At 42.6% G+C, this 27,500-nt stretch overlaps 1 protein-coding gene across 1 annotated transcript in view; it reads right to left on the bottom strand.

The window, feature by feature from the left end:
• Positions 1 to 17,929, bottom strand: part of slco4a1 (solute carrier organic anion transporter family, member 4A1) — a 19,453-nt gene extending 1,524 nt beyond the window's left edge. Inside the window, exons 1-12 of the mRNA XM_034694955.1 lie at positions 17,800 to 17,929; positions 9,071 to 10,162; positions 8,180 to 8,270; positions 6,797 to 6,918; positions 6,599 to 6,710; positions 4,537 to 4,691; positions 3,730 to 4,072; positions 2,403 to 2,556; positions 1,956 to 2,131; positions 1,744 to 1,808; positions 1,420 to 1,568; positions 1 to 608 (exon numbers count right to left, since the gene is read on the bottom strand). The exon at positions 1 to 608 is cut by the window's left edge and continues 1,524 nt beyond it. Of these exons, the coding sequence (XP_034550846.1) occupies positions 423 to 608; positions 1,420 to 1,568; positions 1,744 to 1,808; positions 1,956 to 2,131; positions 2,403 to 2,556; positions 3,730 to 4,072; positions 4,537 to 4,691; positions 6,599 to 6,710; positions 6,797 to 6,918; positions 8,180 to 8,270; positions 9,071 to 9,893 (2,376 nt within the window). The 5' untranslated portion in view covers positions 9,894 to 10,162; positions 17,800 to 17,929 and the 3' untranslated portion in view covers positions 1 to 422. The remainder of the gene's footprint in view (positions 609 to 1,419; positions 1,569 to 1,743; positions 1,809 to 1,955; positions 2,132 to 2,402; positions 2,557 to 3,729; positions 4,073 to 4,536; positions 4,692 to 6,598; positions 6,711 to 6,796; positions 6,919 to 8,179; positions 8,271 to 9,070; positions 10,163 to 17,799) is intronic.
• Positions 17,930 to 27,500: the final 9,571 nt, after the last annotated feature.

Below are 27,500 nucleotides of genomic sequence, written 5' to 3'. Positions count from 1 at the left end.
AGACCTCTGTAAATCTATCTAAGGTCAAACAGGAAGTCAGTGAGTGATCTCTGTTCTGAGGCTTCACCTGCTCACCTATGCTTTAAATAAAACTGCTCTGAGCTGCTCTGTGACTGCCTCGTATCACTGGCTGCAGCTCTCCTCACAGTTATACTCCAGATGATAGTGTCTGTACTGAACAGGCTGCATACTTTACAAGAAACAAAATAAAGTTTGTTAAAGTGTGTGTGTGTGTGTGTGTGCGTGTGCGTGTGCGTGTGCGTGTGCGTGTGTGTGTGCGCGCGTGTGTGTGTGTGTGTGTGTGGTTATGGTTGTTATGGCTGACAGAAGGCTGTTGGTGTAGATTGAACCCCATACTCTTATACATGTGTGTGTGCACACACATTCACACCAAGTAAGGGAGAAGGGCGGGATCTGTGATGTCATAACCTGGCATGCAGGTTGACGATGACACCGTCCTCAGGCAGGTCTTTGATTGGCAGGTTACTCAGTCCTCCTGCTCTTCCTCCTCCTCCTGATTGATCCGTGCTCTCACAGCTGCTGTGGGGAGACTCAGGTGGAGGTGTGTACAGCACAGAGGCCAAAAGGAAGAACAGGATCCCAAGCGCCTGAAGTCAGATCACAGGACATGATTCATGAATGTTTGGTGACGGTTATCATATATGCTCTGCTCTGAGTTTGGTTTGAAGGATTTTTGGTTACTCTTGGGTTTTATAGTTTTCAATGACTCTTGTTTCATGTCTTGGTGTTAGTTTTCCTGCCATTGTATTTCAGTTATCGTTTCCATCCATCTATTATCTATCCATCAACCATCCATCATCCACTTATCCATCTATCATTTATCCATCATCAATCCATCCAACATCCATCATCCATCCATCCATCTATCCATCTTCCATCATCCATCATCCATCTATCATCAATCCATCCATCCATCCATCCATCCATCCATCCATCCATCCATCCATCCATCCATCCATCCATCCATCGTCCATCAATCATCCCTCCATTATCCATCAACCTATCAATCCATCCATCCATCATCCATCCATCCATCAATCCAATCACCCAGCATCCACCAATCAATAATTGATGATATACCATCCATTCATCCATCCATCCATTCATCAACCATCCACCAATCCATCATCCATCATTCATCCATCATCCATCCATCAATTCATCCATCAATCCATCATCCATCATCCATCATCTGTCAGGGGTAAAGATGTGCTGTCTGTCCCAGACGCACTCTATGAATACTAGATCAGAACTGTGTCAGAGTTTACATCATACCTGCTGACCTGCATCCCTGTATTCCTGACATTTACATTAAACAGCCCCAGTAGCTCTGTACCCTGTTAGATAAATATAATGACCTTATAGATGATTCTTGAGTTAATGTCGTGTTCTAGTTACCTTGTAGATGATTCCAGCAATCAGTGTGTAGCGGCTCATGGCCGAGTTGTGGTAGAGGTAACAGGAACCCTGTTCTCCACACTGATCCTGCCACAACAGGCAGGAGAGGTCGATCACTGAGCCAAACGCAATCGGACCTGGAATACCTCCTGAAGAGACACAGAGACACAGATCGATCATTTCATCATCATCAGAGTTTACACAAAGTCAGAGCACAGACATGATCTCTGCATCAGTGACCAGACACTCTGAGCTGTCACTGTTTCATCAGCGGGAACAGAGTATAATTGAGATGTTAAATCATTTGACGAAATAAACATTTACCAAATGTTCGAACAACAATCCACTGGATGCCTAGACCGAAGGACCTCTGGCTGTCAGGAACACACCTGCAGAGATCACACAGGAGACACATAAAAGGTTCCCTCTGTTTTTTCCTCTGTGGAAAGTTAAGGACTCTACTGTGATGAGGCACTGCCACCTACTGGTGACAAAAGGAAGTTGCTATTGCCATCAGTTTGTCTCTGTTGACTCACCTGAGCGTGGCCGTGAGGGCAGGGATGCTGCAGAGGAATGTGAAGAGGATGAGGATGAAGAAGAGCGAGAGGAAGGCCGGCATGTGGTGACATGAGCTGCTACACTTTCCCGACAGAGCGACGCCGTCATGTGACCGCGAACTATTACTGATGATACAGGTACATCCAGAGTACACCTGTAGGCACACACACACAGAGAGAGACACACAGTCACACAGGCACACACACACACAGAAGAGAGTGTGTTGGAGTCAGGTTGGTGCCTGGAGGTCTACTACAGTCTGAACAGAGTATGTGTGTGTGTGTGTGTGTGCGTGCGTGCGTGCGTGCGTGCGTGCGTGCGTGCGTGCGTGCGTGCGTGCGTGCGTGCGTGTGTGTCTAAGTGTGTGTGTGTCTCTAGGAGACGTTATAGAATCAGACATGGTTCACGTGTGTCAGCGGGCTCACCTGCCGGGTGTCCTGCGTATGGTTGATGGAGCTGCAGCCAGCGTGACAGGGGGAGTAATACATGACACCGTCAGCGCCACACACAGGGTTATACAGCTCTCTGGCACACCTGCAGCCTGAGTTACAGCCCACTGACAGAGACACCAGGGATGAGCTGAGGGGCGACACATCAGTGTTACACAGCTGATACACACACACCTTTCAGATAAAGCTCCATCGTACAACTGACGCAGGGTGTGTTAGCAAGCAGCGCAGGTGTCTCGTTGTTTTCTACCCAGTTCAGTCGTCACTTTTACGCCCAGTGCTCATGTTATGTGAGAAGAGAACTGAGTGTGTGAGACAGGAGACGGGCTTAAGAGTTCTGCTTCAACTCACACAGAGACGTCATGAGGAAGTGTCAGTGTGTTTGCTGGTTTTAAGGTTTTAATGAGACGGGACGACCGTCTGTCTCCACACCTGCTTCACCTTACAGCCCGCTCAGCCAAGAACAGCAGAGACAGAACCTCCTGATCCATACGCACAGATCACTAATCCATACCCACCATCCATAAACACCATGTCCTCCCTAACACAAAGATGATTTACATATCGATAACACATTATTGCTCCTGAATGCTGTGGGAAGATTGTGTTTACAGACCTGGCTTCGTACCAAGCGCTCCATCAGGTATACATGTAAACACACACACACACATTCTCAAACAACTAAGTGTTGATTTTAAAAGAAACTCCTCAGGCAGAGCTGTCAGCGCCTCAGATTATCAAGCCCTCAGATATAACAGACCCACACACACACCGCTCACTTAAAGTCTGAAACTGAACTGAAACATTAAAGAGTGATTTCAGGAAACACTGATGGCCTTTAAATCTCCCAGAGCAGTTTCCTGTTTGAAAAGAATCACTCTGTGATCAAGTTTGGCTCCAAAGACATCCAGATCAGATTCTGATGCTTTCATTGTTATGAGGAATATTTGCTTTTTTGAATTTTTTATGGAAGTTGAGGAATAATTAGCTTTAAAAATTCATACTTTAGAACCCCTGATGGACGGCGTGTTTTAACATGTTTCTGTTTGTATGCCAGACACCGAGTGCGATTTAATTAGCATCCAAAATATGAATAAAAAGCAGCGCAACGTCATTCATATGAAACTAAGACCAACAGGAGAGCAGACTGAGCCCACCTGTTTCTGCTGCGCACTGAGCTCAGCTGCTCATACTGCTGTTCAGACACCGAGTGCGATTTAATTAGCATCCAAAATATGAATAAAAAGCAGCGCAACGTCATTCATATGAAACTAAGACCAACAGGAGAGCAGACTGAGCCCACCTGTTTCTGCTGCGCACTGAGCTCAGCTGCTCATACTGCTGTTCAGACGGGTACAGCTGGTGCTGGTATTGGTTCTGCTGGTGCTGGTACTGGTCTAGCTGGTATTCAGACTGGTTCTGGAGGTATTCAGACTGGTCTGGCTGGTGGTCAGACTGGTAAGGGGCTGTGACTCCGGCCATGGGTAGGTTGGGGCAGTGGATGAGGAAGATGAAGTTGGCGAGCAGGCTGACGGTCGCACAAATCATACAGAACCGGATGATTCCTCTGCAGCGCAGGTTCAACCTCTTCACGATGTACCCGCCCAGAAAGGTGCCCCCTCCTCCTGCCGGGACCACCATGTATCCTGCAGGAGACATGAGTTCATGTATGACATGCTCACTGATGCTTTGATGGCATCAAATCACTGATCACATCACACTGCTGTTGGTTGTTCCTCACACCTGTCACCTGACCAACCTGTCAATCAAACTACACAAACTAACTCAGAATACACAAGGACAGACGGCAGGAGCTGTTTGAGCTGGTCTGTACTTTAATCACATGTTCACTGGATGTCGTTCAGAGTCACGGATGAAGATAATCACTGACAGAAGAAAGCATGTTACATAAGGCATATCAGAAGCAATCCCTCTGTCTCTGCTCTGTCTTCAAGAGAGATCTCTGGAAGTGCAAATGTTGCCTGTTCATATTTCCTAAATCAGGAACCTCCTTGTTTCTGAAAATGGTTCTTAACATTTAATGTGTGTTACGTCCACAGAGGATCCAGCTCTAATTAAGTTCTGAACAAGAACCGCTACTTCCTCTCACCAAACCATGTAGCCGCCTCAGAGGCGCTCAGACTGAACTGAGACTCCAGGAACTTTGGACCAAAGGTGGACATCCCAGCGATCAGCGTGGCCTCTGTCGCTCCGGCTAGACACAGGAAGAGGAAGGTCGGGTTCTTCAACAGGAGCAGAACAGACCTGTGGGGGGTCAGAGAGAGAGAGAAAGACAGAGAGAGCTGAGGAAATCTTTGACCATGTACATACTCAGTGAACACGACCTCGCCATTGAGAGAGGACGTCACCAACAGACCTGGCTCCCCAAAGAAGACAGAGTCTGCACCCACTGCACCCAGCATGAGGTGGAGACAGAGCTCTACTTTTTAACCACCTGTCCTCTATACCAGGACATCAGAGACCCATTCTTCCCACTAATCACAAACACACACAAAGAATTTCCTTCATTTGACAACTAACACAAACTGATGTACCTGCTGGGTGAGGTACCACAATGTGCAAACACTGCAGCGCGGTTTATCAGCTACTGCGAGCAGAAGAGAGCGTCCAACAGCTCCAAACCCCCATGAACATCCCTGCACCATCATCTAATCAGACCTGTACACACACACCACAGAGAGATTCTAACCCTGTTCTCTATTATTTACACTGTCATCATCCTATTGTTTCCTTTCTGTTTTAATATTTAAATATACTGAATTTACTATTTATCTTGAATAAGCTTTGATATTAATTCTTGTTGATTTATTTGTGATTGTATATATTGTTTGATGTGATTTTGTTTACGCTTTGGCGTAGAGAGAGAGAGAGAGAGAGAGAGAGAGAGAGAGAGAGAGAGAGAGACACACACACATCACAGAGCTGTACATCTTTCCTCTTTAAATCTTTATATTTTAATTTTACATTTCTGTAAATAATCTATAGTCATATGTAAAAGATAAATGAAATTATGATTATTATTATTATGATTATTATTATTATTATTATTATTGTTGTTGTTATTAGTATTACTGTTGTAATTATTATTTTTGTTGTTGTTAGTATTATTATTGTTAAGTTTATTTTTATTATCATTATTATCATTATTATTCATATATTTTCTTTCTTCTAAACAGCTCTGTTAGTTTAACATTGAATCTTATTATTCTGTAATTGTTTGTAATTTTGTGTTTTATTTCTTTTTAAGCTTTAGCAATGATTACGTATGTTTTCCATGCTAATAAAGCCCTTTGAATTGAATTGAATTGAATTGAATTGAGAGAGAGAGAGAGAGAGAGAGAGAGAGAGAGAGAGAGTGAGAGAGAGAGAGAGAGAGAGAGAGAGAGAGAGAGAGAGAGAGAGAGAGAGAGAGAGAGAGTCCTTGTCTTTAATTAAGCATCTTTTCTCATCTTAGAGTGCTCAGTACTTACTGAAAACCCTGTCATGTTACATAATGTGTGCTGATTTCAGCCTCACTCTTTAATCCCATGCAGTGATGTCACTGATGACATCATTAATTTAGAGATGATACACTGAGGATCAGCACTGGACTCTGCTTCGAGAGGAGCACACTCTGCAGACATGTGACTGCTTAAACCTGGTTACATATGTGCAGAGGTTACAGCATGTATATTCTAAATACTCAGGATCCTGAATACTCACGCTGGACCCTAAATACTTACACAGGATCCTGGATACTCAAACAGGATCCTTGATACTCCCACAGGATCCTGAACACGCCCACAGGAACCTGAATACTCAAACAGGATCACACTCTCTGCTGTGTTTGGAGCAGGATGAAGTGATGACCCGTCAGAAAAAAGCTTCACGCTGTTAATATCACACTGACACTGAGCTGTCCAATCATACGCCTCTCTCCTAATCCAGCTTTACAGAGGTCACTCTCTGTAACACATCCACCTCACCTGACAGGTGGAGGCAGATACCTGTCCACCTGTGAGTCTGGTTCTGCAATGGGTGTTCTACCTGTTAGATCAAAGATTGTCCTCCCTCATATTGTCCTTTAACAACTTTTTTTGTCATAACTTTACTTAGAATCCCAGCTTTGCACTCATGCTAACAGCTAACCTCCAGGTGACAGGTCTTCATACCTGGGCATGTCTTTGACAGATTTTCCAAACTGGGGGTCTGAAGCTGTAGTGTGGCTGCCGTCTTTCAACTGGTGGGCTTCAGAGACCCTTGAGGACACCAACTCCTGAGAACCTGCAGGAAGAGACAGTTTCCATCAAGAGCTGAAATATAAGTCATATTTTTGCTTTCTTAACCTGTTATCTGGACAGGTGAGTTACCTGGTAGCTGTCTGGGGAAGCCCAGGATGGGGAACGCAATCAGCAAAGCTGCTGCTCCTCCAGCCAGGAACCCGATCCACCATGCCCCAACCCAAAGGGGATTCTCCGGAGTCATCTCAGTCCTAAAATGTTCAGTTTAATGTGATTTATAACAGTAAAGCAGGATAATAACACTGCTGCCATGGAAGTGACAGAGATAATGTTAGTGTACATACATCTATGTTTTAATATTTAAAGTTATACTTGCTTTAGTCTCATCACATCTATCTGAAGTTTCCTTGTATTAGAGGAAGGGTTTCTCTGGGTTAATGTTGGCCCTCTGTGAATAATAGGATACTGCGGGGGAAATTCAGTGAATGGATTGTGGCCACTGATACCACAAAGAACTGAGCATCATTTCCCCTTGCTATCCGCTCTGTCTCAATCTCTGATTCACAATCTGCACAGAAACACCTACAGAGTCCTGCAGCTCTGTGTGCTCCAGGTTAGCTCCTGATGGCAACTGACCTGAGCTCACACTTCTCCACCCTGTGCAGAGCTGTGCGCTCTCATCCTGACGGAGCTAAACTCTGTCTTCATACCTGATGAGCTGGACGGAGAGGAGAGGGCCTAACTGATTATTTAGTAGTCCCTTCATGACAGGCAAGACACATTTCCTGGTTTATAACCAGATTACTTCATGGGTCAAGTAAAAAGCAGCTGGTTCAGATTACAAAAAACACTTGCGGTGTGTAATTTCACAGCTCATATGTGCAGGGTTGAGCCTCAGGGAGCTCCAGATTGATTTATGTCCTGATTATTATAATAGTTAGAGAAATATTAACAGACTTTATGTACAGGTGTGTAATTTTCATCCAGAGGTGAACTGATGTTCTGATCTCTGAACTTCTATAAACACTGCAGTGTGTTTCCTCCAGCTCTCAGCGGACAGTGATATTTCACTCTGTGTGGGGCTCTTAGCTCATTGTGAGTGAATCAGCTGATAGTTGTAACGAGGATCATTTTAAAAGTAAAGGGAGCATTTTGCTCCAATTCATCATGGCTCAGTTAAATGGGCGATAAAACCGCACACACCTTTAGTGAATCAGGCTCTGTGTACGCTGTACACCTGCTCTGAGAGGGTGTGGAGATAGCATTGTTGTGATCTGGAGATGTGTAAAAATAAAATGATGAAATGATTAGTTCATGACTGTATGAGTGTCTCTGAAGTGGTTGCTATGGGTTACCATGGTCACAGTCTCCAACAGGTAGGAGGATTGCAACTGAGCAGTATGTTTTAAAGACACTGCCAGGTGTTCACAGTAAGGTGTCATTTGATAGGACAGCTGAGGACTTACAGTAAACAGGTGGTGAGGAATGTTTGATCAGTATTTTCCGACTCACGGTAGGCTGATCTCTGAGTAGATGTTCAGAAAGTATCCTCCCAGCAGGTACCCTGCTGCTGGACCCAAGATGGCCGCTGTGTAGAATATCCCTAAAATACACACAAACACACGCACATGCACACACACACACACACACACACACACACACACACACACACACACACACACACACACACACACACACACACACACACACACAGTCAGGGTGTGTCAAAACAGGAAATGTCCACTTCCTGTTCGCAGGTGATGTACTTTGTGTCCTGAAGGTTGAAAGTCTCCATTGTTTGCCCCGGAGGTCACTCAGGTTCATGATAGTCTTCAGACTGAGACATACACAGTGACACACACTGTGTTTCAGATGGTGAGGGTGTGTGTGTCCATGCAGGACACACTCCTTACTTTTGATGACCTGTCTGTGCTTAGGTTCAGAATCCTGTCCAACTGAAAATGATTGAACACTAAACCTTTGACTGACAGGTGGACAGGTGGACAGGTGACTCCACTCTGGCACAAAGAAGTCATGTGGTCTCCATTTACACTGTATTCTGTTTGATAACATGAGTATGACTCTTTCTCACTGTGTGGTGTGTGTGTGTGTGTGTTTGTGTGTGTGTGTGCATGTGCGTGTGCGTGTGTTTGTGTGTATTTTAGGGATATTCTACTTACTATATTCTACGAACTTTAACTTTTTAAACGCCATCCTGACATCAAGCAGTCTTTCCTGACAACAGCTTCATATAAAACAGATCCACCACCATACTGGGAGAGGTACAGTGATGATTAAACAAAAAAACAAACAAACAAAGAAATAAACAAACAAACAAACAAACAAAGCCCAGAAATGACCTCATCACCTCACCCTCTGTAATAGATAACACCTCTGACTCACCGATGTAGACAGGGGCGTAGGTGGACTTGACATTCTCATCCAGGTATGTGACTCCAAGAGTATAGAGCGGCGTGGCTCCCACCCCGTGAAGGAACTGACCCAGCATGAACACAAAGCGGTAGCTGGAAAGCCCTGCCCCCTCCTGATCCCGGCATGGCGTGGAGCGGTTGGCGGAGCAGAGTCCTGAGCGCTCAGGGAGGCTCACCTGGTAGGGGGGCGTGGTGAAGTGAGGCAGGGCAAACACCAAAGAGCCCAGAGCCATGATCAGAACGCCCCAGCCCAGCCAGCGCGGTTTGTGCCCCGTCCCTCCAAAGTAGCTGACGAAGGCTAGGCAGAGGCAGGCGGCTATGTCGTAGGAGCTGGCAATGAGGCCGGCCTGGTAGCTGCGCAGGTCGAAGCGTCGCTCGATGGACGTGATGACAGTGTTGATGAAGCCGTTGATGATCATCCCCTGCAGGAAGGATGCCGTGCACAGGAACACCAGCACCCAACGGGGGTTGTTAAACATCTGCACCACCGGCGGGGTAAGAGCACCCCAACCACACAGCTGTTCGGAGTCCATGGACACCAAGTCTAGGTGAGGTCCACCAAGCCCCCCATACAGCTGCCCGGGCACAGAGGAGGCCCCTGTGAAGATGTTGGGCCGCAGGGGCCCATCTGGGCTGCTGGGGCTCCTGGGCCCTGATTCCATCGGGCTGCTGGTCTGAGAATCTGGGGGGCTGGGAGAGTCCAAAGATGGACCCACACTTAGAGGACCATCCTGCAGGTCCAACAGCTCCTGCTTTGAGCTGAAGGAGGCATCTGTATTCAGCAGGACTGGCATCTGTCAGCGAGGGCGATCTGAGGTGCAGAGAGGTTGTGGGTAGTTGAGGAGGCTGGGAACTGTGTCGGATCACTGGTCCACGGATGAGTCTAAAACCAGATGTGGATCAGCATGAAGCTCACAGACTGATGCAGACTTGCTCTGTCAGACTCTGCAGAGTTCACTCTGGTCCTGGACACATCACTTCATCTGTCCCCAGGTAATTCAGTTTACCTGGACAGGTGTGTAAAGGTGTGTAAGACGGCTTCATGGTGACTCTGAATGACGTCCTGAGGAGAAAACCATGGAGAAAATTCTTTAGTCAAGCTTCACATCTCTATCTCTCAGACCTCTCTGACCTCATAAATTCTTTCACTCCTATGTTTGTGTGTTTGTCTTTGTGTTTGTGTTTGTGTTTGTGTGTGTGTGTGTGTGTGTGTGTGTGTGTGTGTGTGTGTGTGTGTGTGTGTGTGTGTGTGTGTGATATAGTTTCCTGCTGTGTAACACAGTGAAATATTTACAGAGGCAGAGATTTAAAGGAGAACCTGTCTGGTCCATTGATTGCAACTCTACTAAAACAGGAACTCTCTGAACTCTGTGACACATTGACAGAAATAAGACACCGTCAGTCAAACTGACCCAGATACAGCATGATAAGGTAAACATGTTATGAAAACACATTTTGAAAGATACTACGGGGTAAAAAATTAAACGTCACTCACAATAATAAAAAGGACTTGTGTTTATCTGAAGAGAAAAGATCTGTACTGCCACATACTAAAAAGCACCATGTGTGCTTTAAAGAGGAAAAACAGACCACACAAATAAAGTTAAATCATGCAAAATAATTGACTTTCTTTACACTGAACACTAAACTAGATCCTGTTTATTTCCCCTTTGATTTCTACTGATTTATTCTCCTGTATCTCTCCTGCCCCCACTGGATCCCTACTGCAACCACTGGATCTTAACTGCAACCACTGGATCTCTACTGACTCCACCTGATCTCTCTTGCCCTCAACTAAATAAAAAAAATGTTCATCACTAAACTTTCAGCTTTAAAATTAATAAAAAACGTTGGATACTTGGTGGTCAGTTCATTATCATAATAATGAAGATACCAATGATGAAGATGATTATGATGAGGATGATGAAGACAAAGGTTCTGACAGCAGAGCTGTTTGCTGCTGAGTGAATAAGACCATCCATCCGTACTGCTTCTATTCATCTGATCCTCACAGAGAAATAATCAGGTCTGAAGGGGAGCCAGAGTCTGGATCCAATTAAAATATCTCTAATTATTGTTATATAGTTTAGTTTGGTTTAATAGGATCCTCATTAGCTGTCGTATTACAGCACCTATTCTTCCTTGAGTCCACCACAGCTTTTCACCAGTGATGACAATTAACAGTACAAAACACAGGAGATAACAGCTCACCTCACATCGCATTATAACATAGTAGGGCTGGAAAGGTACACGTTTTCTTTTTGTTTGTTTGGTAAGACACTTTTGGTTTGGCGTTGATGTGTACCAAAACGGTCTGGCACATAACTGGAGGTAATTCAAATCAAAGAACCCCACATGGACTGAAAACAGGAGGACAAACACAGCATGTGTAGCTCATAGCATGGACTACAGAAACATTAGATTCAGTAACGTGCTAACTAAACTAAGCTAAAGCTCTATCATAAGGTCTTGATCCTGAAAGCCTGGTTTCAGCAGGTAGCTGACGTCCAGAGTAGTAAACAGTGGCGTGTTGTTCCTGTGTGTGCATTTGTGTGCATATGTTTGGGCATGTGTGTGTCAGCCCATCACGACTGACATGCAGAGCAGCAGAGCAGCAGAGCAGCGTTCTGTTGGACTGTCTCTGTTAGTTTCCAGAGTCAGACAGTCAGAAATGTGAAGTTCAGTCCGAACTCTTTGTTCTTTGATCTTTTCACAGATCAGAGAGGTGGGTTGTGTTTTCATTGTGTGTGTGTGTGTGTGTGTGTGTGTGTGTGTGTGTGTGTGTGTGTGCGTGCGTGCGTGCGTGCGTGCGTGCGTGCGTGCGTGCGTGCGTGCGTGCGTGCGTGTGTGTGTGTGTGTGCGTGCATGCGTGTGTGTGTGTTTGTGTGTAAACAGTCCCTAGTCTCTGCCTGTTGCGTCCTCGCAGCAGGATCTTTGTTTCTCCTGGATGGAGAGTTTCCTCCTCACACAAAGACTTCTGAAACTTCCAAAAGATCCTCTCATGAGAAAATCTGAGAACAATAATGCAAAGCACTGATACACTGTGTCTTTGTGTGTGTGTGTGTGTGTGTGTCTGTGTGTGTGTGTGTGTGTGTGTGTGTGTGTGTGTGTGTGTGTGTGTGTGTGTGTGTGTGTGTGTGTGTGTGTGTGTGTGTGTGTGTATTGCATCAGTGTTTTCCTCAGATTAAATGACTGATCTGAGACTGGGGTGGACTTAGCTGAAAGCAGACAAGTGTTCCTCCCTGAAAGTTTACACCAGCAGCTTTGTACAGCTGTCCCATTTACCTGAGCTCCCTGACAGTCTTCATGAACAATCATTACCAGATACTTGCAGTAAGTCAGACCAAGCTCTGACCCAAAAGTATGACCCGGTTGTTCTACTGACAACACAGAAACAGAACTAATGTGGAGGTGTCATGGCTGCCAGGAGCTGACGCAGTCATAGAGCAGTGAAGAGGAGCTGCTGTCAGATCACATGACAATAGTGAACCCCAATCATTAAGACCCTCAGCCCGAAACATTACGTGCCCCCTCACTGCGGATGGATATGTAAAGTCATGCAAGATGATCAAAGACGAGAGTCTCAGGTCTGAAGGTGGGGTCATATAAACCTAGGGGAGGGGCTTATTCAGGTGAGCCAGTCAGATGCAGGTGTTTGTGCGTGTGAAGGAAGGGGGGTTTAACTCAGGATGTAGGACGAGTCCACAGGAGTTAGAGGGAGATGATTCTCTGATTTCTTTGAGCAGGTTAGCTTCAGGTGTAGTGGGAGTGTGCACAAGTGAATAGACAGGTGAACCATCCAGAGTAGGAAATTATTAAAACTATTTTGGGCATTATCAAAAGGCAAGGTGCCTTTCTTGAAAAATAGTATATTAGTGCTTAATTGTTACAGGGTTCGCCAACCGGGCTGGAAAATGGCCAACACACAGGTTGCTCGCAACAACACCTGTGAGGTAAGAGCCACATGTCAGCCAAGCAGCAAATCAGTAACTTTAATAACAGCTAACACTATTGGCCACTGCTGCCACAGCTAAAACCACAGACCTGACCCTCTTCATGTCTGTCAGGGTGCATGGGCAAATCCATGATGCTTGTTCGTTTAGTGATGAAGAGCAAGTGACCTTTTCCCTTTTTTGCTTCCTTTAACAAAGTCGGTATTAGCTTTTAGCTGCCTAAGCTATACCTGGACAGGTTAGCCCTTAGGCTTTACAGAAGAGGACAGCTGGCTGGTTCTTCAACACCATGCAGGTTTATTACCCATCTTTTAGCAGATAACTTTCTTTGTTCTGATCAGCTGAGGGAGAGGAGGAAAACAAGGGCGAGGAGGGAGACTGCTCAGGTCTTGGGTTGCTTTTTTCTTTAATTTACTGTTTGAGGAACCGTCGCAGCCCCCGCTCAGTCTGTCGGTGTCTCTTTAACAGCGGGACAGTGTAAACTATAAAATTAAAATAAACATGTCCAGTAAATCGAGGGCTGAATGTATGAAGCTGATCCGTTAAACACAGAGGTCATGATATGACAGTACGTCTTGTGTCACCTGATCAGGGTTCAGTCTGAGATTTTCTTTGTTCGTTTAATTCAGCTGTTACGGAGTTTGACGAATGTTCTCTGTCAGGGCCCCGGACAAACACCACCACAGCTTCCACTACACTGAGTAATCAGAGCACCACTCTCACTCACACACACACACACACACACACTGTCACGGGGGCAGTGGGGGGGGGGGGGGGGGGGGGGGGGGGGGCAGTGACCCAGGATTAATGCAGTGCAGGACTGCAGCTTAGAGAGCAACAGCAACCAGACATCAACAATATAAATTCAGCCATTGTCATAAATAGAGAAATGGGCTAAAGAGAACCAACCTGTTTTTGTACCAGGCTGTAAACATGTTTATTCCTGCTGTGACATTTTAACATGGGGCTCTATGGGGACTGACTCACTGCAGGAGACACACTCTAGTGGACAGTGGAGGAACTGCAGGTTTTGGGACTTATTGGCTCCATTTTCCAACACCAGAGGTTGATACCTGGTTGAGATGCTTTGTTATCATTAGCATTAGCATTAGCTCTGACACTCTGTTTAGAGCAAACAGGCTGATCTGACCACAAACATTGAAGCTGTCTTAAACAGTCATGTTTCCTGTGAACACAAGGTGTGTTTACAGGTAAACTGATTCCAAAGAGCTTCACATTGTAACAATGAAACTACAGGGACGACTGACAGGTAACCATACACACCTGTGTCAGATTAAAACCCTTTCTTTGTTGTTTGAGTTTCACTGAGCAGACTCACCTACTGAATGTTTCTCAGATTCAGAATGTTTCTCAGGTTCACCTGCTGAATGGGTTTGATCTCAGGTAAACAGGTAATTATACCTCCATGACTCTGTGACATGGTTACTGAGGCCCGCTGTGTTTTTGTGTCTGTTGGTGAAGAAACCTGTTCTTCCTTCTCGTCACTCTTTTTTTCAGAGTTTTTATTTTAAGACTTTTCTCTCCTCCCACAGCTGTCGTAGAAGGACCAACCAATCACAGCAGACCTTGTTACCTGGTCACAAACTAAGAAGGTACCTTCAGTAAAGTGAAACCTCTGTTTAGCTAATTCATATTTTTCAAAGTGGATTACATTTTTTAATGACTACTGACAATATTTATCAGAATATACAATAAAAAAAAAAAGAAAATAGTAGCAATAATAATTAAAGCTGCAAGCAGCATTGAACAGGCCCTTGCACCTTATTGGATGCCACAGAGTTTGTTGCAGCAGTGGAGTCTTCATAAGAGGAACACCAATGAAAACAGCAATGATTTTTTATATGTTTAGAACACAACAAGTTGCACTGCATCCTAAAGCTCTTAAATAATATTAACTCAGTCCTTGGTCAAACCAGAAGTAGCTTACGTCTGCTACTGTATGTCCCAGAGCATCCCAAAGTTCTTAAAGCAGCTCAGAAGAAAGAGGATTGCAAAGAGGAGAGGAGAATCACATGAGAAACATGTAACCATACCTGAGAGCAGCCTTCAAAGAAGTATTAACTGATGGAGCTTCTGTATCGAATATCACTCACTAATGGATGCAGAAAATTGTTTGTGCTGAAAATGACAAAATGGGCAGCCGCTGCACTGTCCATGGTGCTGAAACAGAGCAGACTGGCAGCTGTCACTCAGAGAAAGAGAGAGACTGCAAACAGCTTGTAGATTGATTTAGATTGACAATAATCCAGTGTGCCTCAGGCTGGGTACAGTTTGGATTATCTGACTTTTTTTTGTCACTCTTTGTGTACAAGAGGTGGATCAGGTTAACCCTGTAGGAGAAATGAAGCTAAATGTTGAAAACCATGAAAATAGGTTTAAAAAAATCCTAATATTTCAGATGACAAACTTTGACTGGCTGGCATTGCCATGCCCTGTGACTTCTGTACTGAAGCTTGAGGATTTTTGTTTGTTGAGGTCTCTTCTACCTGTAAAATACAGATGAGGGGGATTGGGTCACTCCCTGTGGAGGAGTTCATCCTAGAAGAACACTCTCGAACTGGTCGACTTCCTGTTGATTTTACAATATGGGTCCAATTACATTTTTGTAGGTATAGCCATGATACACAAGGCCCAGTAAGCACATCGTTCAAGGGGAAACAGGTTGCAAGGGATGAATGTTTGAGTATTTTTGGAAAGTGTTGGGTGTGGCTGAGTCAGCCGTTAGGCCGCACCCACTGACCAAACCACCAAAAATATACTTATTGCTTCACTGAAATCCTGTATTCCCTCATTTGGTGACTCTACACATGTTTGAAGCCCTACAAAAAATTACTTCCTCTTAGTGGCAAACAAAAAATGACCATAGCAACAGCTTTTTACTTAAGCTTATTCTCTTTACAGGGGGGTTGGGTAAAATCTTGGGATGGAACAAAAACTTTTTTACTTTAACTACTGCAGATATGTTTTACGGTCTTGGAGATATTGCTCCTAGAGCAGGCCTGGACCCTCATTGGGTCAGATTGGAGCATGCAACTTTGAGGGCTCGCCATAGCCATGCCCTCAGACTTTTGTGAAGGAGCTTATATATTTTTGATCATTCAGGTCTCTTATCCGCAACACCATATTTAAAGGGAATCAGACACACCCCTTCAGAGAAGAAACTTTTTAAGGTCCCCTCCAAAATATTTCACTTCCTGTCGTTATTTCATCATGACGTTAATGGACTTTTTTTTTTAAGTCTCAGGGAGCTAGATATGTGTACAAAAATACTCATCTTAATAGGCGAAACTGCCCTGAGGGGGTTGGTCATTAAAAACTGCTGGGGGGCGCAACTGAGGCAATGCACTCCACAAATACTAGACAACAATAAATTACCAAATTTCATCTCGTGTATGTTCAGGGAGCCAGATTAGAATTTACAAAAATAAAATTGTCATTAAAGGGAATACAATAAGGCCTCTGCACCAGAAGATGCTAAGGCCCTAATAATAGGATAATAATAATTATTATTATTATTATTATTATTATTATTATTATTATTATTATTATAATAATAATAATAATAATAATAATAATAATAATAATAATATATGAATAATAACAATGATTATAATAATAATAATATATGAATAATAAAAATGATGATAATATTGATAATTATAATTATCTTATATTATTCAGTTACTGACGTCGAATCACTGGGACTATTTTTTAAAAACTGTACATAAATCACTTTAAATCAATAAAATCATCTTCTAATCGATGTTTTTTGACAACAAGTTTGTATTTTAAGGTAGTAGCCAGGTAATAAGAGGGATAATGTATGGTTAGCAGGTTTATGCTTCGTGTCAGATACTTGTCCTGCCCTGTTGGGATTCTTTTTCCCATAACAACCTGCTAACCATACATTATCCCTTACATAAGATAACAATATATATAACTATTATTATTATCAAAATTATAATAACAAAAACAACAATAATAATAATATATTAATAATATAATAATAAAAATAATAATATAAAACTTTGATGAAGTCGATCCCTATCAGCTCAAGTTTTAAGATGCTGAATAAACTGATTTGTGATTTTTGTGTGTGTGTGTGTGTGTGTGTGTGTGTGTGTGTGTGTGTGTGTGTGTGTGTGTGTGTTTGCGTGTGTTGTACGAACAACTATCACCGTATCATCAGGTCTCTGTGTGAGTTATTATCACGTGACAGGAAACAGAGCATGCGACGCTAAAGCCCTCAGAGCCGATCATACACAGTCATCGATTAACCGATTATCAGAGACACCCGAGCTTGATATCAGTCTGCTGTTACTAAAAACACGTGATCACGTCATCAATGATCTTTTTATACAGGTGTCCTCCTTGCACACACACACACACACACACACACACACACGCACACGCACACGCACACACGCACACACACACTGCAGCCTGTCTCACGCGCGTGCACGCTGCTCGTCTGTCTGATCCATCATAGACCCGAACGTGGACCAGGACCACAGTCTGCATGTAGAGGATCAATGCAGGGCTTTGTTACCGTGTTGATGAAGAGGAGGCTGTAAACACGCTGATCACCGCACCGTCTTTTTTCTGACATGACGAGGAAGACTACACGCTGTGAGGAAGAGCAGCCGCCGCATCATTCACTCACACACACCCAGCAGCAGCATGAACACACACACGAACACACACACCCATAAGGAGACTGTCTTACCCTCACATAGCTTCATCTCTCTTCTTCTTCCTCTTCACATCATGTTGGACATCCTGATGATCAATGAGGCTTAGACTATAACGCTGCAGGTTAGGGAGGGAGGGAGAGAGAGAGAGAGAGAGAGAGAGAGAGAGAGAGAGAGAGAGTGAGTGTGACCACGCTGTGAGCTTGTATGCAGGGTGATAAGTGCCACTAACAGACTAGGCGATCATCTATAAGACCATGGGGATAAATAAACTAACTAACCACCAGCCCAGTTTGAAATGAGTTGAAAAGAGTCTCTCTCTCTCTCGCTCTCTCTCTCTCTCTCTCTCTCTCTACGCCAAAGCGTCAACAAAATCACATCAAACAATATATACAATAACAAATAAATCAACAAGAATTAATATCAAAAGCATATCAAAGCAAAGAGATCTCTCTCTCTCTCTCAATTCAATTCCAATTTCAAATCAATTCAAAGGGCTTTATTTGCATGGAAAACATATGTAATCATTGCTAAAGCTTAAAAAGAAATAAAACACAAAATTACAAACAATTACAGAATAATAAGATTAAATGTTAAACTAACAGAGCTGTACAGAAGAAAGAAAATATATGAATAATAAAGATAATAAGAATAATAAGAATAAAAACAACAATAATAATACTAACAACAACAAAAATAATGATTACAACAGTAATACTAATAACAACAACAACAACAATAATAAAAATAATAATAATAATAATTTAATTTATCTTTTACAGATGACTATAGATTATTTACAGAAATGTAAAATTAAAATATAAAGATTTAAAGAGGAAAGATGTACAGCTCTGTGATGTGTGTATGTACAGGTCTGTGATGTGTGTATGTATAGTTCTGTGGTGTGTGTATGTACAGCTCTGTGATGTGTGTATGTACAGGTCTGTCTCTCTCTCTCTCTCTCTCTCTCTCTCTCTCTCTCTCTCTCTCTCTCTCTCTCTGTCTCTCTCTCTCTCTCTCTCTCTCTCTCTCTCTCTCTCTCTCTCTCTCTCTCTCTCTCTCTCTCTCTCACACAAGTGAGGGAGAAAATGAAAGAGGAAAGGGAATGAACTCAAACAGCTGAACTAATCTGGAGGTATGAATCAGAATCAGAAATACTTTATGACTAACTGGTTTTAACAGATGACGTCGGTTCCTGCATGTCCTGTGATCACTTTTAAAGCTCGCCTGAATCTCGCCCCGATTCCATCGTAGACACGGTGACACCATCAGAGCCATCTCTTAGATCCTCAGGTGAAGCCCCTCTGATCCTTCCAGAGTTGAGGGTCAGATCTAAAGATGAGCCCTTCGAGGATAAATAGCCCAGCAGGTCTGTATGAACTCTTATAACCTGTGGTTCAATAACTGTATTGATGACAATATTAACTCAGTAAATCTACACACTGAAAATAAACAGATCAGATTATTTCAGAATTCTAACATTTTTGAGTAAATATGAATGAATCTCAAGGATTGAGATCAGAAACAATCCAAGCTCTCTTCCAGTGATGAAATAGTGCCTGTGATCCACTAGAGACAGAGACCACTGTCAGCGCGTCAGAATCCACGTCCCATAGCCCGAGTGACCGGCTTCAACAGGGTCAGGGTTCTTTTGTGTAGCACAAGAAGCTCAAGTGGCCTTGTGTCCACAATGTATCAGTTTATGTTAAAGTCTGCATACAGACCTGTGGCATTAATGGATTATGGAGAGCAGATATCCCAGATCTTGACCCAGCTTATGATTTGGATAAAGTCTGGGCAAACATTCTATTGACATCTAGGACTACCTGCACTTTATGCTCTGAGAACGCCTTAGGTACTTTTGCACACACGTTTTGGGAATGCCCTCCGGTGGCCAGTTTTTGGGGTATGGTTGCCTCCAATCTATCTAAGATGTTGGAGATCAAAACTTAAAACCCTTCTACATTAGCTAGCTAATGTCTAGCTTCCCTACATTGGCTTCCAGTTAAATTTAGGATTCACTTTAAAGTTCTCGTTTTCGTGTATAGAGCTCTGCATGGTCAGGCTCCTGAATACATCGTCGACCTGCTCCACCCCTACCTTACCAGTAGGCCACTCAGGTCTTCTGACCAGGGCTTGCTGGTTGTCCCTCGAGCGTGCTTAAGAACAAAAGGTGACCGTGCTTTTGAAGTTGTGGCACCGACATTGTGGAACGCTCTTCCTGTAAATGTCTGTTCTGCTATATCTGTTGTCGCCTTTAAAAAACTTGTGAAGACACATTTATTTAAACAGGCCTTCGACTCACTGTGTTCAGACTAATGTTCTATTTATGCTATTGTCTGTTTCTTTTAATGTGTTGGATATTTTCCTGTGAAGCACTTTGTGATTTTATTCTGTGAAAGGTGCTATACTAAATAAAATTTACTTACTTACTTACTTACTTACATTGATTATGTTGTTATATGGTGGCCTGGAATGGGGGTGGGGGGCGGGATGAGGTTTTGGGCTTAATTTTATTATCATTTATTAATATTGTTTTATTATATTGACTATGGTTTGTTTTTGTTCTTCTCCCCTTATTTGTATGAGGTTAACTTATTGCACAAGCATGATGTTTCTGCTTGCGCTGATCAATATATTGCTTGTAACAACCTCCATTCAAATATAAATAAAGTAAAAATTTGATCACAAAAAAAAAAACAGGGTCAGGGTTTTACAACAGAGACCCCAGTCATCTGACCTCATACAAGAGATTCAGTGACCTCAAAGGACTTCAACTATAGGTGCTTTTCAGTTTAAAGAGCGACCCTCTTAACAATCTTCAGATTGATGGCCAACTCGACCCACTGAGCCACAGCTGCCCCACCTCAAATGGTCCCTAGTTCTTGGGGAAAGTTTCTGTGGTTGAAAAGATGGGGGCTTTCACTGTGTGTGGTAGTAATCACCCCTCATAGATCAGGTGAGCTCCTCCCGGCTCAGTGATGTTGGCCTGATGTGATGCTGATGAGCCATGGCATTAACCACCCCTCACAGTTAGGGGATCTTCCTTTATGATAAAGCTGAGTTGCTTCAATGCGTGGCATGAGTTACCCCTCATACATGAGATTCTGTGGCGTTATGAGCAGTGGACCAATCAGAGCTCTAAACCTGCAGACACAGGTTTCCTGTGCAGCAGCTCTGTGCTTTGACATGACCTTAATACAATCCATGCTGAGTGTAAACACAACATTTACAAAAGGTTTGAAATTAATTTAAAATGAAGTCATTGAATTTGAGCAGAGCGGCAGGCTACAGTGTACGCCTTGTGAGACATTACAAAATAAAGCCACAGGAGAGGAAGTCATTTTCACCGTCTGTAGGACTAAACTGGTCTACGTGAACACTAGCAACCTGAAATAAACAACACGTCAGCTGCGGAAACTTTATCAGCTAATCTGAAACTGAAAGGTTTGTCTTTCGATGACAGACTTTGCTTAGTCCGTTAGTGATTCAATGTTCCCAGTCATCAGAGCTCACAGAGACAGATACAATGATTCATCCATGATCAGCCGTTTGTAACAGGAGAGAAATGTCAGAGTGTGATTCTGTCTGTGAGAGAATCTGCTGTAGAGTAATGTGATTATGTCTGGAAACACTTCATAAATATTAAACTGTGTGTTTCTGTAAATATTCGAGAGTTTCTGATGGAGGAGCCGGAGGAAGATCAAACAGAAATAGGCTTTCTTTGCGAAGAGGTCTTCAGTGTGAGCTGCAACTCGATCACTGCTTCATCCTCCGTCTTCCTCCATCCTCTTTGGGTTCTTCTGAGGAGTGATGACGATGACACTTGGAGACACACAGTGAGGTCTGAATATCTGACCATAACACACGCTGAGCATCAGAGGAACCTGCTCTGACAGTTTCATTTAGACTGTTTTAACCAAACTGTTCAGGAGCTTATCAGGTTAACCAGGTTCACTAACCACAGGAAGTGGAAACTAAGAACTGCTGGTTTCAGTGTCAACTCTATCCCAAGAAGATGTGTTGCATTGCGTGAGGCAAATGCTGGTATAGAAAAAGTCTTAGATCTTTGAGTTCAGCTCATGAAAAATGGGAGCAAAAACAAAAGTGTTGCGTTTATATTTTTGTTCAGTGTATGATCTTCTTAAGATTACTGCAGGCGTCCTCCAAGGTTGTTTTTTTTTACCCATTATGTTTTCCATTTTCATAAATGACCTGGGCAAGGACATCAAAGCAAAATTAAATTTTGATGCTGATGATACAGTCATTTACACCCATTCTCCCTTAGCCTTTACCAGCAGCTCTGATGTCCCTTCTGGCGGTAACCCACTGAAAATGTGACCTCCTACAAGTACTTAGACCTTTTGATAGACAACAAACTGTCATTTAATGTACATATTACAAATCTAGTTAAAAAGCTTAAAGTAAAGATTGACTTTTATTTCAGAAATAAATCCTACTTCACTTTCAGTGCCAAGAAAAAACTTGTGGAGGCTACATTTCTGTCTGTGATTGATTATGGTTATATATTGTATATGCATGGATCTTCATCCACTTTACGGACCCTGGATTTAGTGTATCATGCATCTCTTCATTTTGTTACCAACGCAAAATCTCTCACTCACCACTGCATTGTTTAAGATTTGGTGGGCTGGACATCATTAGCAATTTGCAGACAACGACACTGGTATATTTTTATTTATAAAGATACTGGGGAAACTTCCATCTTACCTCTGTACCCTTTCCTACACCATCTCTACTGGATACCTGTTACGATCCTCTAATTTGTTACTCTTCACTATAACACAGGTTTTGACAGATCTAGGAAAAACAGCTTTTTTCTATAATGCACCTTTGGCATGGAATAACCTTCAAAAAGAGTTAAAACTAGTCTCATTAATATCACTGAGTGAATTCAAGGTGATCATAAAGAATGAGGTAACAGAGGCATGTGGTTGTTTTTCTTGAGAGCCCGCCGTGTATTTAAATATGTTTTAGAAATATTGGCTGTTGGGATTTGTCTGTGTTATGCTGTTTTTGTAGTTCTTTATATGTTTGTAACTCTCTGAGGCTGCTACCATGGCCACGTCTTTCTTGAAAAAGTCTCAATGGTACTACCTGGTTAAATAAAGGTTAAATAAAAAAAATAAAAAAGGAACTAAAGCTATGGGTCATTCCAACAGGAGCTAAATGCTACTCTTAAAGAGAGGGAGAATGTGATTGGCCCAAGTTATGTTTTCAAGTGATTGGTTCACAGTCTTTATACAAATTATTGATTCATCATTCATTATCAATTAATTATTAATCAGTTTGATATAAGAATAATTTGATATTAAACACTGAGGACTTCATTATCTGTGCTGCTCTGTTATCTTCCTCTGTGCTGCCACAGGAGGGCGCTGTTCTCCACAGTTTGTTACTCTCTCTCACAGTCACATACACACGCATACACACACGTATGCACACACACGCACGCATGCACACACACACACACACACTAGCACGCTACAAAATGTGAATCTTAGGCTGAGAGAAAACAATGAATCAAAGATTTTCAGGGGTGAAAACTTTTAAAAGTAATCACAAATGTGAACATTTTCTGGACATGACTGTGAAGATCTGAATTTAAATGTGAACACCTGAATTTAAATGTGAAGACCTAAATTTAAACATGAACAAATTAATTTAAATGTGGACACATTCAATGTAAACATATTAATTTAAAGATGAACACGTGAATTTAAATGTGAAAATCTGAATTTAAATGTGAAAATCTGAATTTAAATGTGAAAATCTGAATTTAAATGTGAAAATCTGAATTTAAATGTGAACACCAAAATTTATATGTGAACATATGGATTTAAATGTGAACACCTAAATTTAATTGTGAACACTGTTGGATTTAAATGTGAACACCTAAATTTAAATGTGAATACGTGAATTTAAATGTGAAAAACAAAATTTGAGTGTGAACATGGGAGTTTTACAGTATTTCTCAATTGCTGAAACACTAAACCCTGTTGTCTGATCCAAATTCCTTAGCGGCCTGGACCCATGTATTGAATCAATCACTCTTTTGGCAAAACCAGAAGCACTTTTCACCTGTTAGACACAACTTCAAACACATTCTCACTCACTAAAACACATGTTGTACTGTGATGCACTTGTGTTGCATAATGGTAGGCACAGGTAGCAAAAGTTAAACACATTTGAAGAACAGGTGTCACAGCTTAAACACAACCACTCAAAATTGATCACACTTGTGGCTCATGATGTAAGGAAACCGATATAAGCCTGGATCTGGCACACCAGGGTTCTTTTCCCCGTTGTCTGGCCAGGGAGAATGTGCCCTGACCCAGCACGTAGACATGATGCTGTGGCTGAATGATTGCAGACACTGTAAGCACTTTAGTCTGATTTTGTGGATTACACTGTAATGTGCCTCTCATTTATATTTGTTTTGACTTTATTTTTACTGTATACAGGAGCTAAATTCATGTTATCCTACTGTGAACAATAAACATGATTTCTACAGCTTCATGTCCGGAGCATTGTGTTTTCAATTTTTTGATGTAGTGTGTAATGACTGCTCGGTATATAGGACAAAAGTCAGTTATACATATGGTTATTACACATCAGAACACATGTCAGTTATAAACATGTTTATTGCACGTCAGGACAACTGTCAGTTATAAACATGTTTATTACACATCAGGACATATGTCAGTTATGCACGTGTTTATAACACATCAGAACACATTCAAATCATAAACATGTTTATTACACATCAATTTCTCTCGTAGTGAACTTCTTTTTCTCTTTTAAACTCAGAGCGTATTTATTTAGATATTTACCTGAGCAGGACAGGACTGACAGTTTCTGTATAAAATATTTCCTGTTTCCTCTGTCACCAGCAGATCCAACCTCTGAGACGGTATTGGTGTGAAGTGTGTCTCTGTGTCTCTGTGTCTACATGTCTCTGTGTCTGTCTCTGTGTCTCTGTGTCTGTGTCTGTGTCTGTGTCTGTGTCTCTGTGTCTGTGTCTGTGTCACGGTGTCACGGTGTCTCGGCGTCTCATCTCGGTGTCTCAGCATCTCTACATCAAGTGCCGATATATCAAATCAAACTATTCAAAGTGGAGAAATTAGCATTAATGAGGAAAGGAAATCACAGGAGGCTTAAGTCATGCAGCTGGTGTGTGTGTGTGTGTGTGTGTGTGTGTGTGTGTGTGTGTGTGTGTGTGTGTGTGTGTGTGTGTGTGTGTGTGTGTGTGTGTGTTTGTGTGTGAATAGCTGAAGAGGAGGACAACATATTTGTAGTGTTTGGAGACTCATTTTTACTTCTTATCCTAAAGCATTTTCAGCAACAACAACCATGTATGGCCTGTCAGCGTGTGTGTGTGTGTGTGCTGTGTCTCTGTGTCTGTGTCACGGTGTCTCGGTGTCTCTGTGTCTCCATGTCTGTATCTGTGTCTCTGAGTCTCTGTGTCTCTGTATCTCTGTGTCTCAGTGTCTCTGTGTATCCGTGTCTCTGTGTCTCTGTGTCTGTCTCTCAGTCCCTGTGTTTCTGTCTGTGTCTCAGAATCTGATAAATCACTCTCTCCAGTTTGTCGCTCTTTAAAGCAGATCAAGCATCTCTGATTGTAATCCCACAGATTACCTCTCATGTTATTCTGAACGCTGTTTCTGTGTTTCTGTCTGTAATGTTTGTTCTGCTCCATTTCTGTTTCTGCTGCATTGCCAAGTACTGACACACACTGCTTCATCCAGCTTTGATTACACAAAGACTCATTAATTACAAGAACATCCTCACACTGTGGTAGACATGTCAAAGTTTGGTCAGGTTTCATATCAGGGGTCCGTTTCACAAAGCAGGTTTAGTGAATACTCTGAGTTTGTTAACCCTGAAATGAGGGAAACTCTGTGTTTTCCGTTTCACAAAGGGAGGTAACTCAAACCAGAGAAAGAGGGGTAACTCTAGCCTGTTTCACAGAGGGAGGTAACTTAAACTACCGGTCAGTTACCGTAGTAACAGACTCTATGAACCTAATCTGGTCGGGACCAGGTTTTTCTCAATGAACCTCAAGTTTCTCTCAGTCTCCGCCCCCTTTCAGCCACACACGGTATTTGATTTCCTCATTCATTCAGTCAGCAGGCGAGTGTTGGCGTAGCGTATTTCTGCCGTCTGTTATTTAAATAATAATTCAAAAATCAATCAGTAGGCCTATATTAGGTGCCAACTTTTTTCACTAAAATGGCATGTCCTTTTGTTAATGATCCCGTGGATGAAGGTGCAGCATTATTGCGCAGAGAATTAAATATTCGTCGGGAGATGATAATCAGACCGCGCATAGATGTTTTAGCATTTCTGGACAATTATCTTTTTGAGCGGTACGGTTTCACTTCACAGTTTATCATCTACATACACAACCTAATCCGTCCGTACATTTGCAACATTACCCACCATAGTCGTGCTCTTACATCCCAGCAGATATTGTGTGTTGCTCTGCGTTTTTTTGCAAATGGGAGTTTTTTGTATAATGTTGGAGATGCAGGGCACTTACGTAAGGCCACTGTATGCAGGACGGCAGAGCAGTCAGAGACACCATATCCCGCATCCACTTCAGAGATTAAGACAGCATCATCACCACTACTACCACAACCAACACAGCAGCAGTCAAATAAAAACATAATACAAATTTCATTTGGTCTTCTTTATTTCCTACAAATACAAGAGATAGTTTAGTTAATGTTCCTGTAGTTAACATAATTAACATAATTCACCTGTGACCATGCACCCACCTCTAACTTGTGCTCTAGTAATTCAATTTCGAGATCTGCCCTTCTCATCTGGCGGTCCAAGAACTGCATTTCTTTGTTGGTTTTTTCAATTTTTTTCAGAAGAAATATTTTGTAGATATCTTTAACTGGTAACTGGGATTACATAAGGAGGACATTAAATTATACAGTTGCACATGAATTCCACAGAATGAACCTCTGGTGTTTACTGAACATCCATCTCACTGTGTCAATCTGTGCAGTTGAAGTTGAGGGACCCTCCTGCTGCTGCCCAGCCATGCCCTGTTAAAAAGGATGAGAATGTGTTAATACTTCAGTGTAGGCTAAATGTCACACTCTATTTTACACCATAATGTTAAGAAATGTGAATGGGAAGAGAACTAGCAATAACATATCAAATGTTACCTCTACAGGCCTTTCTGGTTCCCCCTCTGTGAAGGCAGCACACAAAGTCTCCTCGCACTCTTCATCCTAGATGAGTGATATGTCTCAGTATACTTAAACCACCATTTGGCAAAATCTTTGGAGTATTGCCTACTTACAGTTACAAGGTCTGTTGTGGCGTGAGGGGGCTCCACCAGGCAGATCGCACCATCAGAATCTGTTGGGAGAAAAAAAAAAAAAAAAAATGAAAAGGGAAATAAATATTTGTATGAATAGGCTTAAAAAAAGATATATAGGTCTAGGGATATTACATGTTATAAAGGCACTTGTGTCTTGGGGGGTGGGCTCAGAGGATGAGCTCCCTCCAGGGATTCCCTCAGTCGCTGGCCTTCCAAAATTCTGTCTCAGGGCCAGCGCCTCTGCCTCCGTTAGAGGTGGCGGTGCTCGGCCGCCACCCGTTTTACGGGCATCTGCTTTCTTTCTGTTGACTGAGTAGAAGTCTGTGTTAGTTTAAATAGGCTTAATTATTTAACAGAACATGATATAGATGAAAA

This window comes from Notolabrus celidotus, chromosome 11 (genome assembly GCF_009762535.1).
Source record: "Notolabrus celidotus isolate fNotCel1 chromosome 11, fNotCel1.pri, whole genome shotgun sequence".
Lineage (NCBI taxonomy): Eukaryota > Metazoa > Chordata > Actinopteri > Labriformes > Labridae > Notolabrus > Notolabrus celidotus.
The sequence above is the reverse complement of the archived record's forward strand: the minus strand, read 5'-3'. Positions and strand labels throughout refer to the sequence as shown.